The sequence below is a fragment of the Egretta garzetta genome, unplaced genomic scaffold, assembly GCF_000687185.1.
Source record: "Egretta garzetta isolate BGI_Z169 unplaced genomic scaffold, ASM68718v1 scaffold229, whole genome shotgun sequence".
NCBI lineage: Eukaryota > Metazoa > Chordata > Aves > Pelecaniformes > Ardeidae > Egretta > Egretta garzetta.
Window position 1 is genome coordinate 2277874 of NW_009270000.1, and position 14167 is coordinate 2292040.

A 14167-nucleotide genomic window follows, 5' to 3' on the forward strand; every position below is an offset into this window, starting at 1 on the left:
GGGCCGGGCCGAGTAGCAAAGGGAAAACAAGATTTTATTCTCTTCTCCCCATTAGCAGGCGAAGTCCAGCCACTTCCCGGGAAGCAGGGCTTCAGTAGGCATAGCCATTGCTCCAGAAGACAAAACATTGTGAAAAACGAATGCCCTCCCCCTTCCTCCTCCTTTCCCTTAGCTTTTATACCTGAGCCAACGTCATATGGTATGGACTATCCCTTTGGTCAGCTTGGGGTCAGGTGTCTTGGCTGTGATGTCCCCTCCCAAGATCTTGCCCCCTCCCAGCCCACTGGTGGTGGTGGGGGAATGCTGGAGACGCAGCCTTGATGCTGTGCGAGCACTGCTCAGCAGTAGCCAAAGCTTTCCTGTGTTATCAGCACCTTTCTACGTGCCAATGGAAAGCACAGCACTATGAGGGCTGCCATGAGGAAAATTAACTCCATCTCAGCCTGACCCAATACAGGTTCACATGGAGTCAGCTGAGAGTTTTCCTTTCAGAGTTTGCCATACTTGATGGTTTGGAGATGCTGTGACTCCAGGGGTGTCTCTGGCCCTGTGAACCTTGAACTAAGATCCATGTGGGAGCTGCTGCTTTGGCTTCATTCCACCATGCCTTGGGAGCACTGGATTACGTTTTCCAGTCCTTCTATGCCATGTAGCTAGAGAAACAGTATTGCACATTCAGAGTGACTTATATGTGAAATACCATAAACTTTCTTTGGCAATTAGGGAATTGCTTCAGTTTTTATAGACAGTGAGCAAAATAAAAGCCAGGAAATAAACTTGGGGCGGTGGGAAGTTGCTCCAAGATAAAAGCAACACAAATATTTTTAAATACCTCTCTTTTACCCTTTTGCAGTTTAATTTGGATTATCAAAATTTACAGTAATTATTCAGAAACAGTCTGATTTTTCCATGAGCTTTTGGCAGGAATATATACATCAGCTTTTATAGTGTCTGCATTTTAAAATGGTTCCTTTTACAATCACAGTGTCTTCATATTACTTTAGCTGTCCCTAGTTAAATGGCCCATATGTGAACTGGAGCTTTCCCTGTTTTTTCCCAGAACGTTTCACAAGTGAGCCACAAATTTAGTTCTTTAACCAAAATAAGGGGTTGCTGTGTGTAGAGTCTGATGGAAGGGCTGTTGACGTGGCTGAGGCAATCTGGGTGTGAAGAAATGTGGAGGGGAATGGAGTGTAAGAGGAGATGGGAGAGACAGAACTGTTTCTCATTGGTAGGGAAAAATGCCTCTCTGCTGCAAAACATGGTCGTAGGGCATTCAACCATAGCTGTAAGCCATCAAAGTCCATGGAACGGGAGTGCAATCTGCTCAGTGGCTGCTTCCAGACGATTTCCTGCTTTCTTTTTCCATCTTTCCCTTTATTAGTGCACCCTCAGCTCTGTGGGACGCTGGATCAGTCTGTTGGGCATTGAGGAAAACAGTTTTAGAACTTGGGAGCTTTAATGCTCTTGAGCGTTGGTCACGTGGAGTTTTTATGGCTGCTCAAAAATGTATTTGAACAACTTCTATTTTAAATTAGCATTACTTTAGGTTATACAAAAACAACTTCCTCAGCCTCTCTCCATAATGTGTAAAATGTAGAATCATAGATTCATAGAATCATTTAGGTTGGAAAAGACCTTTAAGATCATTGAGTCCAACCGAATGTGTGTGACAATTGGACAGCACCAGGAATAAGAATGTTTCTAAAATAAGGTATAATTCCCAACAATTGTATCATGGAAAAAGTGGCTCAGTTGTATCAGTTTCAATTGTTTTCATAGCCTTTGCTTTTCATTATTTATTCCAGTTACCCTGATAAATACAAATTACATATGCACTGGAGAAAGTACATTAAATTCAATTCTGATCTGAAGTTACTAAGAGAAATACTTTTTGTATTAATTTCATGGAATTTTTTTTAAGAATGTACTTGGGCTCAATTAATTGCATGCTTTTAAATTATATCTGCCTTCTAATTAGTGTTCAAAAGCAAAATCAAAAGTTCCACTTAAATGTAGTGATTTTTAATTGAAATATCAAGACAGAGAGAGTGCATTGATGTTGATTAATGGAATGTTCCTTAAGAAACTATGCATCTGATTTTTTTAATCTGAATTTTTTTAAAAATACTGCTTATTTATCTGTTGTTTTCCACAATAGTGAGCAAATCGTGTTTTCTACTATTAGAGAATGACTGGAATGAATCTGTCCTGGTTTGTGAAGGCAGTTTGGCAGGAAATGCTTGATTATGTGGAAGGGAAAGAACTTATCCCATGAGCAGATTGGCTGTAATTTTTTTTTTTTAAGTAATAATAAAGCCATATTGAGTGGTAAAGCACTGTTAACTGTCTTGCTTGTTTCTTTTTTAAGAACTGTCAGTATAATACTGCTGGGGAGAAATGTGAACGCTGTAAAGATGGTTATTTTGGAGATGCCACTCAAGGTTCCTGTCGGGTGTGTCCTTGCCCTTATACAAACAGGTACAGTACAAGGTCATGAGTAGTCCAAGCAGAGGGTAAAGGGGAGAGGAAAAAGAAAAAAAAAAAAAAAGCCCAAAGCCCCTGCTACCATAGGAGGATAATGATCTTTTTCTGTATTCTCATATCGCCTGACGCGGTGGGGCATCAGACCCGTTTGAGGCATGTTAGAGCAGCAGTAGCTTGGTGCCCTGGCTCATGCCATTACCTTTTTTAATAAACTGGGTATTCCAATTCTCACACAGTTCCTGAACCACAGAGGCACCTGCTCATAGTCTGGGGAAACCCCAGGCAGTTGTAATGGGCTTATGTACAAAACCACCAGTAACTTCTTTGTAGTGAGAAATATAGGGTGGAAGTCTTTTCCCTTACTGGGCATACCCAGAATCTTCTTTGCTGAAATGCAAGATGTGAGTTATCTTTAGTCTCATGTTTAACACCGTTACTCTGGCTAAGAGATAAGTGACAATGATGAAACAAGCCTTTGATGCAAATTCAGAAAATGTAGTAAGATGCAAAAATAATATGAAAATGTTGAAGCTCTTAAGCACATGTCTAGATTTCTGAAAGCATATGGTTGCTCTTCAGGTGGAAGCTTCGAGCTAGAAAAAATTAAATTGCCTTGGATCTAATAAAGTTGCCAGGCTTTTAAAATTGGGCAGTCAATGGCATTTTAAATGCATGGTACGTTTAGCCACCTTGTTTCTCATCATTGGTCAGTTCTGAAACAGGAAATATATTAAATAAACCCAAATATTTATTTAGAAAAACCCTAAGCAATAAACTGCTCAAGGCACCACATAGTATTTGCCAGGTGCATCAGCAGACACCAAGTAGCCTTAAGTAAGAGATTTACACTAGCAGACAATAGACAGGTTTTTCATTTATCAGAGAACTCTCTGATAGATCTGGTTTTGACAGCATTAGCCTCTTCTGCAGGTGCTTGCCTGAGGCTGACTGAACATACTTTCAGTCATCTTTTGCTTTAAGACTGCTGAAATGCGTAGGGAGACCATAAACCTGTGCAGTTTCATAGCTGCGCATTAGGGTGGTAAATACCATTCCTGACACGGGAGATGCACCCCACCTGGCATTATTGGAGTTGACAGTTTTCCACCTAGTCAAATTATATGTAATTCTTAGTGCAGACATCTGTCTTTGATACACAGACTTGCTTTATCCAACTGTTCATAGGTTAAAAAATGGAAATAGCAAACATGGCCTATCCCCACTTCACCCTCTGCCTTCTCCTTACCAAACATCAGCCGAATAATGGTTTTCCTCCCCACAGAAATGTGAATCTTGGTAAGTCTGCTAGAAAAAGCAGACAAAAATGTTCATTGTGTTAACCAGAGCTCCCCAAAATGGTGCACAATTCTATTCTGCCTTGGTTAAAAAAAACCCAAAACAATATTAAGTACATGAAAATATCCTCTAATGTTTCCATCCATTAAAAAAAAAAAACCAAAACAAAAACCTATCTAAACAGAGGGAAATGTTGTCTAGCATAGGCTATTGATTCTTGCCTTTTAAGATCAAATAGACACCCAGACTTGTTTTATTTTACAACATTACTATTAAGGTTTATTTTAGGCATTTCTTTAGGTAGTGAATTACTATACTCAGTCCTGAGGGTCAGGAAATGATTATTTTTTAGTCTAAGGAAAGAATTCAGAGAAAATATGAAACTTCAAAGAATTAGTCACAGCAATTTATCTAGAGGCAATTAAATTATCTGAGAAGTAATTTGGTGGTATAAAAACTTTTTAATCTGGAAGTCATTTAACTGAGTTTAGCCTCTGGAGTGTAAAACCTATTTGATAATGTGCTTACAATAATATTCTTGCATCTTCTCAAAGATTTGCAACTGGCTGTGTGGCAAATGGTGAAGAAATTCAGTGTCTCTGCAAAGAAGGCTATACTGGAGTTCGCTGTGAACGGTAGGTGACTTGTTTCTCAGGACTGAGGTTTTTGAGAGTCACCGTAAAAGGAGGTATGTCTGTATGGGGTAATATATGGATGTATGCATACACAAAGTATGCAAACATTTAGGGAATATCTATTTATATAAACAGCTGGTATAGTGTGGTGCTGTAGTATAATTCTAGACGTAAACCCAACAGGCCCTGCAGAAATGTAAACAATTCTCCACAGCCTATTTAGCAGGTAGACAGTTTTTACCGAAAAGAGAAGTGTCAGCCTCTCAGCCTAAGCGCCCCGTGCCTTGCCTTATCCTGCGCTCTTTCTGATAATAATGACTCCCACTTACTTTGTCCCTTTTCAACTTAAAAACTTTTTCCCGTTTCCTCCAGTGTACCTGAGGGTGCTTCAGCGTTCATAGTTATCCAACAGCAATCGCATTAACACCATACCCTTCATCCCAAATCACTCCGATGTGCCTCCCAGGTGGGAGCGTACAAACACAACTCTGAAGCCACCTCTTTTGCCGGAAGATTGCTGCGGTTTGGCAAAGCACGAGAGGACCAGCATGGCAGTTTCAGGCAGGCAGAGGAAGCAATTTCACTGAGTTTCAAATCCAGGGGCAATTTGAGCGTCATGGAGTGGTGTTATCTGGTTTGGAAACTTGAGGCCAATAAGTCATGATGTCTCTCCTGAAGACAGTACCTCCATGAGCACATTGTCTCGTGCTTCAAGACTGTTATCTTCAACATCTAAACTGCAGGTTATAGACAGATTTTCTCTTCCACATCTAGCTGTATCTTAGCTGCTCATCATTTTTTTTAAATCATGCATTACCACCCCTATGGATCTTACAACAGAGGGACTTCTAGGAATATTAGCTAGCCAGTCTGGACGATATATTTTACCTATAAAATACTTAGGGATCACTCACAGAGTGCTTTGCTGGCAGATGGCAAGAGGAGGTATCACCCAGCAGAAGGGTGATAATGTCATTCAGTGCCATTGCTGTTTGAAATCTCAACACATGCCTGCAGTGTGATCCTCCTTAATATGTGTTTTCTAAAGGAATCACAGACCAGAATGGTGTGGTTTGCTGGGTTAAGCCTTGTCAGATGTTCTATGTATGTATGTATGTATTTGTGTGCACTGCATTTTTTCAGATTAAGTGAATTATTCCTATACGACCATTGTGGGAGTTCTTTTATTTTTAGAATAAATTTCTGCAGTACTTGGAAAGATATTTTTAGCATAGTGCAGAGGATACTGTAAATCAAAAATACGCCCTTTTTGTCAAAGTCAAGACATGCAATCATAAGTTCTTGAAAGTTTCTTCAGGAGAATAACTGGGGGGTTTTTTGTCAAGGGAAAGTAAATTTCACAAAAGTAGCTTCAAATATTTAATAAAAATTATTTTATCTCTTTATCTAGCTGTGCTCCAGGATATTTTGGAAACCCACAAAAATATGGAGGCTACTGTCAGAAATGTAATTGTAATAATAATGGACAGCTGGCTAGCTGTGACCGCCTGACTGGAGGTACGTGAGGGCCTACGAATATGGAAGGGAGCGTTGTTTTCTCTCTGGGAAGCAGAGGAGGAAGGTACTTAAAACAGTGGAACTGAAGGAAAGATATAGACTTAGAGGAAATGCAGCTAATTTTTAACGAAAAGTAAGGTTTCCTAAACATAACCCCATGGTAATACAAGGGCTGTTCTGAGTAATCGGGTTCACCCTTGTAAGCCATTTTGTCATGTATTTCCTGTCATAAATACTACGGATTTTATTTTGGTTTTCTGTTTCACGGATATGTTTTTAAATGCATTCTGCTCATCTTCTGACGCGGTTAAGTCATAGCTTGCCAGTTTGTGTTAGGGGCTTATGAAACTGAGCAGTCTCAAGATGCCTTTTTAAAATGTAATTGGGACAGATCAGTGACATCTTCAGAGTCTGCATCAGGCGCTGCTGTCTTAGGTATCCAAGCTAACTGCGTTTGCACGGGAAGTTAGGACCTGACTCAGGAGGCTGTTCTATAAATCTTGCCCTACGCCGTTCTGCCATCTAAGACATCTGTCATTTTCCCAGTACCAGTCACACATGTACTGCACTACTAGTATGCACTTATAAGAATATTATGCCAGTGGTATGTGTTTGCTTTATCTGTTGTAATTCTGAAGTAAAGGGCCCGAGCCTACATTCCTCAGACTGCCTTTTCCGCAATTCACTTCGGTCCCTTGGGATACTCATTTCTATTCAGAAGTGCATGGGCCACTGCCCCTGAAAAGGATCTTGATTCTCCCATATTTGCATTCCCCAGTAAAATTACACTTTTCTTTCCCTGTAGGCAGCTTTTCCTCCTCAGATGTTAGTGAAGTGTCAAACTAATAACTCTTAATACTGCCATGCTCTTCATTTCTCTGCATTGCTCTTCATACTGCATTCAAATGACTGCCAAGGATCGCCTTATCTTTCCTTGGTCACAGAAATTAGAAAACCAGCAAGTGATGTGAAATGCAGTTGGCAGCTGGTGCAATTTCTCAATAGCTAGTTCTCATTTCATATTTCATCACTGAAGTAATACATCTTTATTATATTTATGCCTTGTGCGGAACAGATCCAAGCAGTGTTTGATGTTTTGTCATTCCTTTCTTTTTGAAGCTAGAGTTTGCTAGGACAAACTAATCCGTAGGGCAAAATTCAACAAGCCAGTTTGTTTTCAGTTCGTCTCCAACTATATATTCTGATCAGCCGTCTCTTTCTCCGCATTAGGAATAAAACCCTCTGTGATCATCAGCACAGCATGTTCCAGCAGGTTTCTTGTGCGTGATGTTCGGCACTTGGCCAGACTTTTCATTTCACCGTTTCTTGGCTGATGTTGTTTGTGCACAAGCTGTAATAATAGTTTTATTTAATTGGTACTTCACAGCGACAGCTGAAATGTGCCTGGTGTTAGCTGCATTACACAACAGCAGAAGTGCATGGGTATTTGAATATTGGAATAATTTCCTTCGTTCTCTTACACATATATTCTTTGTGACTTGTCGCCTTTTGGCAGCAGCACTCACTACCATTCCCATTTACTTCCTGATGACTTAATGTGCAAGTGCCAAAGGAAATGGCACTGCCAGGCAGTTTGTTCCAGGCTGTTTCATGCTGCTGTTGAAGTTCAGGTCCAATTTTATCACTGTAACCTCTTGCAGTTGTGAGCTGCTGTTGACTCTTGACAAGCAGCAGCCTGTGCCCTGAGTGCATCCTTTTCCTTCAGAGTAAAAGACATGCACAGCCTTTTTCATTTTCAAGAGGGACAAGAGTTTGGCAGTAGGACCAAGCCTGTGGAAGGGACTCGGGCATCAAGACAGGGAGACTCTTGTCCTATCTGATGGCATTTTTAGGAGCCAGTTCCTCTCCTGTCTCCTAGAAGTTAGGATCCCACGATGTTACAATCCCACATGCACCTGGAGAGTGTTAAACTTCTTATAACGGGGTTTGTAAACCAACCAACCAAAACAGAACAGCACGCCGGGCAGGCAGACACTTGTGCTAGCTCGTTGGAAAGTCTGAGGGCAATGGTTGTTATATACCACCTGCAGCTGTGGTCCAAGCTCCATGCCTTGGGTTACACACAGTGCCTCCTTCCATGCATACACTGTGGGTTTCTCTCAAACTCGATTAATCCCTTAATCTTGCAAGCTGTAACAGGTATGAAGGAAGGCCATAAACATTTCTCAGTTCCTTGTGGGTAAGACAGCCTTTGGGGAATCAGAACCTGTGGTTTGAACATGGATGCTAAAGTAGATAAAGGGGTTTGAACCGTTGTCCTGGGTAAAATGCCTTAACAACATAGCCTTGGCTCTAATCCCGCTGGTGTTATTCTAGGCAAATTCTAGCAATACATTCAGCACGCTTGATGTGAGAGCCTCCTGCTGCTACCCAAGTAGCATTGATCTCAGCAAGGCATAAATGGGAGCTGAAAGTTTTGGCATGCTCAAGTGTTCTGGGCATTTTGGCTCATTCACAGTGGGTATGGATTTATGAAAGGGCAGTACTGTGTTTTAGTGGCTGCCAAGCATGAAAGGGGAGGGCAAAAATGCAATAGTAGTATTTCCATAAGAAAACTTTGGTTCCTGATGACAGTCTTTGTGATTTCAGAATGTTTCAATAACGAACCAAAAGATGTGGATCCCAATGAAGATTGTGACGGTAAGTAATAAAATAGAACTGCACTTAGATTGCCTTCTGCTAGCTTCGGATACATGCTGATGACTCTTTTAAGGGCAGCAGAATTTGAAAAGGACTGGAGGTGTCCTGTAATGAATCTTTTAAAAGCAAATATTCAACCAAACACTTGGAAAAATGGTAAAAGAGATGGTCAGCTAGCCAGATGTAAATTGGGATTCTCCTCCTTATTTCTGGCTTTGGTCACTCCCCTTGATACTGTGGACTTTGTTGTTGCCTTTGTTCTTTGGGCGGCACCAGGTGAGAAGCATCTAAGTGTTTCCATTGCATCTCATTTATGAATGTGCTCAGTGAAATGTTCTCTGCACCAGATATCAAGAGTATGTATTGTGTTCCTTTGCTCATGCTCCCTCCAGCTTGCGATAGCTGTGTAATTACACTGCTGAAGGATCTGAGCACAATAGGTGACGAGCTTCAGCTGATTAAGTCTCAGCTGCAAAATGTCCATGCGAGTACCCACACACTGGAGCAGATGAGACATCTGGAAACACGCATCAAGGATTTAAAGGTAGGCACACGTAAGCAGAGAAGTGGCTTTCGGATTAAGCAGACAAGAGCTGAACCTAGGAATTTATGCTGTCTTTTTGTCAGCTTGGATGACTTTAATTTCAAATACCAGATGCTGACAACACTGGGCTTCACCTGTTAAACAACAGCTATTGTTTCCATGCCATGCTCTGAAAGAGCATCAGTATCTCTGTTTTTTTCTGAGGCCTGCTTGTCTTGAAAGCTATATCTCTGGGGTTTCCCTATAGCTCTGTCTTTTTCCAGCACTTCGTGTCTCTGCGTTTCTGAAAAAAAAAACCAGCATTCCAATTGCCAATACCAAAATTCGTCCTAAAAAAATTTTCTTTGGTTGGAATAGCAGTTGCTATACTCACAGATAAAAAAGCCCAGGTTTTGGGCAGCAATTGGTCAGCCTTCATGTCAGTAATGCTGCTTTGATTTGCCTTGGGTAAAGATCTAACCCAGCGAATTTTTGCTTTTTGTCTCCTGTGTATGGGTGATTTATTGGAATTTTTTTTTTCTTTCTTTTCAGGTCTTATTGAACAATCACCGTTCTGTTGTTCATAATCAGGGTTCAAAGGTAGATGAGTTGGAGGCAGAATTCATGAAGCTAAATCATGATGTAAATGCTCTCCAGGAAAAGGTGACTTACCAAACCAATTTTAAAATACACACCTTCTGACTATGTGTTAGCAAGCTGTATCCAGATATTTTTAATCTAATATTTTTTTTTCCTTGCTAGGCTGAAATGAACTACAAAGCAGCTGAGATATTATTTAATAACTTTGGCCAAACCCATCAGAAAGGAAAAGATTTGGTTTCACGAATACAAATAGTTGTCAACAATATACAAGGTAAAAATAGTTTCTAACTTCATAACATGTTTTGTTTTATGGAATATTTTCAGTTTATTTACAATATTCTTAATTAAGCATGAGAGGTTTTCTTAGAAAACAGCTTAATAAATCAGAATTTAGACATAGCTGTGTAATTCACTCTTCCTATTAGAAATCTAATATATAATGTTTAGGAGCCTACCTTCCCTATATAGTGAATAGGGACAGAGAAGCTTTACTACAGGGACATTTAGAATAACAAATTTACTCTGCTGACTTTAGTGTGACTTTTAGTCTGGGTTGCTATAATAGGCTCTTCTAAGTTCGAAGCTTAAAATTATTGTTGTGAACTTGATCATTTGGGACGAAGTTCAAGCCGGATGCCATTGTACTAGCTCTGGTTGTCTGACATGGGATACTTTTCAGCTTAATACAATTAATACAAAAGGGGTCTGCTTCATTAAGGAATTCAGGAATAGGCATGTCTTTTTCAGAAAAGAGACCGGCCCTCTCATTTGTGTCTTTTGCAGAGCCTTAAGCACATCCTCTCTTTGACTTTGACAATACTTTTTTTCAGTGCTCTTGGAACAAATAGCTGGTACAAATGCAGAAGGTAACAATGTGCCCTTGGGAGATGCTGCGAAAGAACTGGCCGAAGCTCAACGCATGATGACGGAGATGCGAAACCGCAACTTTGGCCAACTTCAAGCAGAGGCAGAGAAGGAGAAAACAGAAGCTCAGCTGCGTAAGGGCTTGTTCTCTCAGCTTCCTACTCTCTAAAAAGACCCATCTTAAATCTGAAGCGATAGTTCTGGAGGGGATTCAAAAGCATTTTTAGTTTATTGTGGGGAGGTCGAACCCCATGCACCAGTACAGGCTGGGGGTTGACCTGTTGGAAAGCAGCTCTGCTGAGAGGGACCTGGGAGTCCTGGTGGATGACAAGCTGACCATGAGCCAGCAGTGTGCCCTTGTGGCCAAGAAGGCCAATGGTATCCTGGGGTGCATTAAGAGGAGTGTGTCGAGGGAGGTTCTCCTCCCCCTCTACTCTGCCCTGGTGAAGACCCCACCTGGAGCACTGTGTCCAGTTCTGGGCTCCCCAGTTCAAGAAAGATGAGGAACTACTAGAAAGAGTCCAGAGGAGAGCAACTCGGATGATGAGGGGACTGGAACATCTGCCTTATGAGGAAAGGCTGAGGGAGCTGGGCTTGTTCAGCCTGAAGAAGAGAAGACTGAGAGGGGACCTCATCAACACATACAAATATCTTAAGGGTGGATGTCACGAGGATGGAGCCAGACTCTTCTCAGTGGTGCCCAGTGACAGGACAAGGGGCAAAGGGTACAAACTGAAACATAAGAGGTTTCAGTTGAATGTGAGGAAAAAATTCTTTACTTTGAGGGTGCCAGAGCACTGGAACAGGCTGTCCAGGGGGGTTGTGGAGTCTCCTTCTCTGGAGATGTTCAGACCCTGCCTGGACGATATCCTGTGTAACCTGCTCTAGGAGAACCTGCTTTAGCAGGGGGGTTGGAGTAGATGATCTCCAGAGGTCCCTTCCAACCCTTGCCATTCTGTGATTCTGTGAAATTGAGTTGAGCTGGGGAAGAAACGCAGTAGATCCTTCTTTGGTCACTAGAAAAATCTCAGTAAAATAAAGACACAGCCAATCATAATATACTTATGCAGTGCTTCGGTGTATTATAATATATAGGCTATGGCAGACACAGCTATTTTAGAGGAATTACGCATGTAATTTAACAACAGATTTTTACAAAGTTTCTAGAGTAGTCCAAGGGCCAGATCATACAAGGATAAGGAAGGTCAGAAGTTCTAGTTGCACTGGTTATACTTCCTTTTATGTTCTCTGCATGTGTTTGAGTGGGACATTCAGAAACCTGATTCTGGACAGCAGAGAAAGCAAGAACAGCGAAGTCACAGGCTTATCTCCTAACCAGGGGCATAGTTGAGAAATGTGAAAGACCTTACGAGTGATAGTAATTTCCCCTAACTTTGGACTTTGATATCTACCTCTGAGATATCAACTCTTCCATATCCTATCTTGTAGGCAGTGAAATGGGCACTCTTAAGAGTGTGATTAATTTGACCTCTTTTATGTTTCTACCTTCTTTGAGATGAATTGTGCCTGTTTCTCTCCATTAATTACAGAGGAAGCTTTAATGACTAGCGCAGATGTAGATGTCTTAAAATGTAGATGAAATTATTGATGAAATTGTGTTACTTCCATATAAAAAAAGAAAATTATTCCATGTTTGCAGATCATCTTCATCCTTACTTAATTTAGAAATAGCCAAATAAATGTTTATCTGTGCTCTGTGTCTGCAGCAGCAAACTTGTGAGCAGATTTGAACCAGTGAGATGCCGAATAGCATCTCCGCTACAGTAACACAGAAATTACCACTGCAAAGAGTGCTTAGTATTTCACATAACCACAGCTTTCTAATCCTAAATGTCACACTCCTTTGAAGGAATTTTGTTCTAGTTCCCTTCTGCTCTGAACAAAACTTTTCGTTCTGGTCTTGTTACTGCAGTACTGGCACGTATTAAGAATGAACTACAAAAGTACCACCGAGAAAATCATGGACTTATTAAAACAGTGAGGGATTCACTGAATGAATATGAATCCAAAATCACTGACCTTCGAGAAGCTCTGAATGAGGCGACGGCACAAATCAAGGAGGCTGAAAACTTAAGCAGAGATAATGGAGTTCTGTTGGAAGACATTAAGGTAACATTGGGGTTCGGGAGAAGAAAATTAAACCTCAGGAGATAGGAAGTGCTTTTGATTGCTGCTTTTGGCCTTTCAAAGCCAAGTAGCACTAATTCTTTAGACTTTCTCCAAGGTCTCTTTCCATCTTTTGATATATGTATGGACAGGTATAAACTTAGTCTACTCCCACTTGTGGGCCTCTTTATGTGACCAGGACAGCATGACCAAGATAGATCTGATAAGAGTAGGGAAGGAAGAGTCTCTGCCTTCTCTTCAGCTGCCACTGGCCTTTTTGTTTCCTTTTATAGAATCATAGAATTGTTTAGGTTGGAAAAGACCTTTAACATCATCAATTCCAACCGTTAACCTAAAGCTGCCATCCCATTACTAACCCCTGTCCCTAAGCAGTCCCTTTTCTAGATAAAATCCCTGCTGCTGATGTATTTTTCATGGTAAGTTCCTTCTAGTATTTGGCTTTAACAGCCATGAAAGATGGGAGCAATAAAGTGTGCAATATTGTTAAATCATTTGGGATTAATATTCTACAGAACTGCTTCTGAGGTCTCATCAGAAAGGTGACAAGAAACAGCTCATTCCTGAGCAGTGCTTGATTTTTAGAGCTGGTTGAAATAGTACAAGAAATATGGGTGTGCTGCAGGACCCATTCTTTTAAATTAATTGCGGGTTTGCTGAAATATATCACTGTTCTGGCACACTCATGTCCGTCCAGTTTGCTAACACTGCTTGAATAAAGATTTTCTACATGCACAGTTGTGTTAAAAGATGGATGCATCTGTGCAAATCCTAAATCTCTTGATGCACTCCTCTGGTAGAGAGAGGTTTGCCATGTACCGATAATAGAAACCCAACTGAAGAGAGCTAACGCATCCTTACCTGCAACACCACTTGTCTGGCTGTGTTTGGGGTGTGCCATTACCCTGGAGCTACGCTGTGGGTGGTCACAGGGCTGCTCCAGACCAAGGAGTTTCATTCATTTTCCCCTCAGAGCTTTCAAGAGGATAAGGTGGGGAGGTTTCACACCCTCTTTCTGGTGACATCCCCAGATGAAGGGATAGTGTAATAATTTTATTTCTGCCTTTGAGAGAACAGACAAGATCAGGGTATTCACCAGGGAGCTGTTTTTAAAGTTTCCAGGTTTGAAGTTTTTTCCAGGTTTGAAGTTTCCAGGTTTTCCAGGTTTGAAGTTTCCATGTTTAGGAGATCAGGCTCTTAGATGGTCTGTCCTGACAGTTCATCTCAGCTGACCCATACTACTTTTACTTTGTCTGAGCTCTAATAACTGAACTACTGTAGCCTGCCATCCAGCTGTATGCTCTGCTACTGCAGGCTCCTGAGTTTTGTCACTCTTCTAATCAGTAGGATAGCATTAGTCCCCGACACTATAGGCATCTGATTAACACGGCAATAGTACCTTTGGTAAATCTTACTGCAAGCTAGATTAGGTAGG

At 41.1% G+C, this 14167-nt stretch overlaps 1 protein-coding gene across 1 annotated transcript in view; it reads left to right on the forward strand.

Annotated features, from left to right (window-relative positions):
* The window catches only part of LAMA3 (laminin subunit alpha 3), a 117575-nt gene that overhangs the window by 80963 nt on the left and 22445 nt on the right, over positions 1-14167 (forward strand). The window contains 9 exon segments of the mRNA XM_035903015.1: positions 2372-2481; positions 4338-4418; positions 5830-5936; positions 8547-8597; positions 8990-9141; positions 9673-9783; positions 9883-9994; positions 10554-10721; positions 12521-12717. Coding sequence (XP_035758908.1) covers positions 2372-2481; positions 4338-4418; positions 5830-5936; positions 8547-8597; positions 8990-9141; positions 9673-9783; positions 9883-9994; positions 10554-10721; positions 12521-12717 — 1089 coding nt within the window.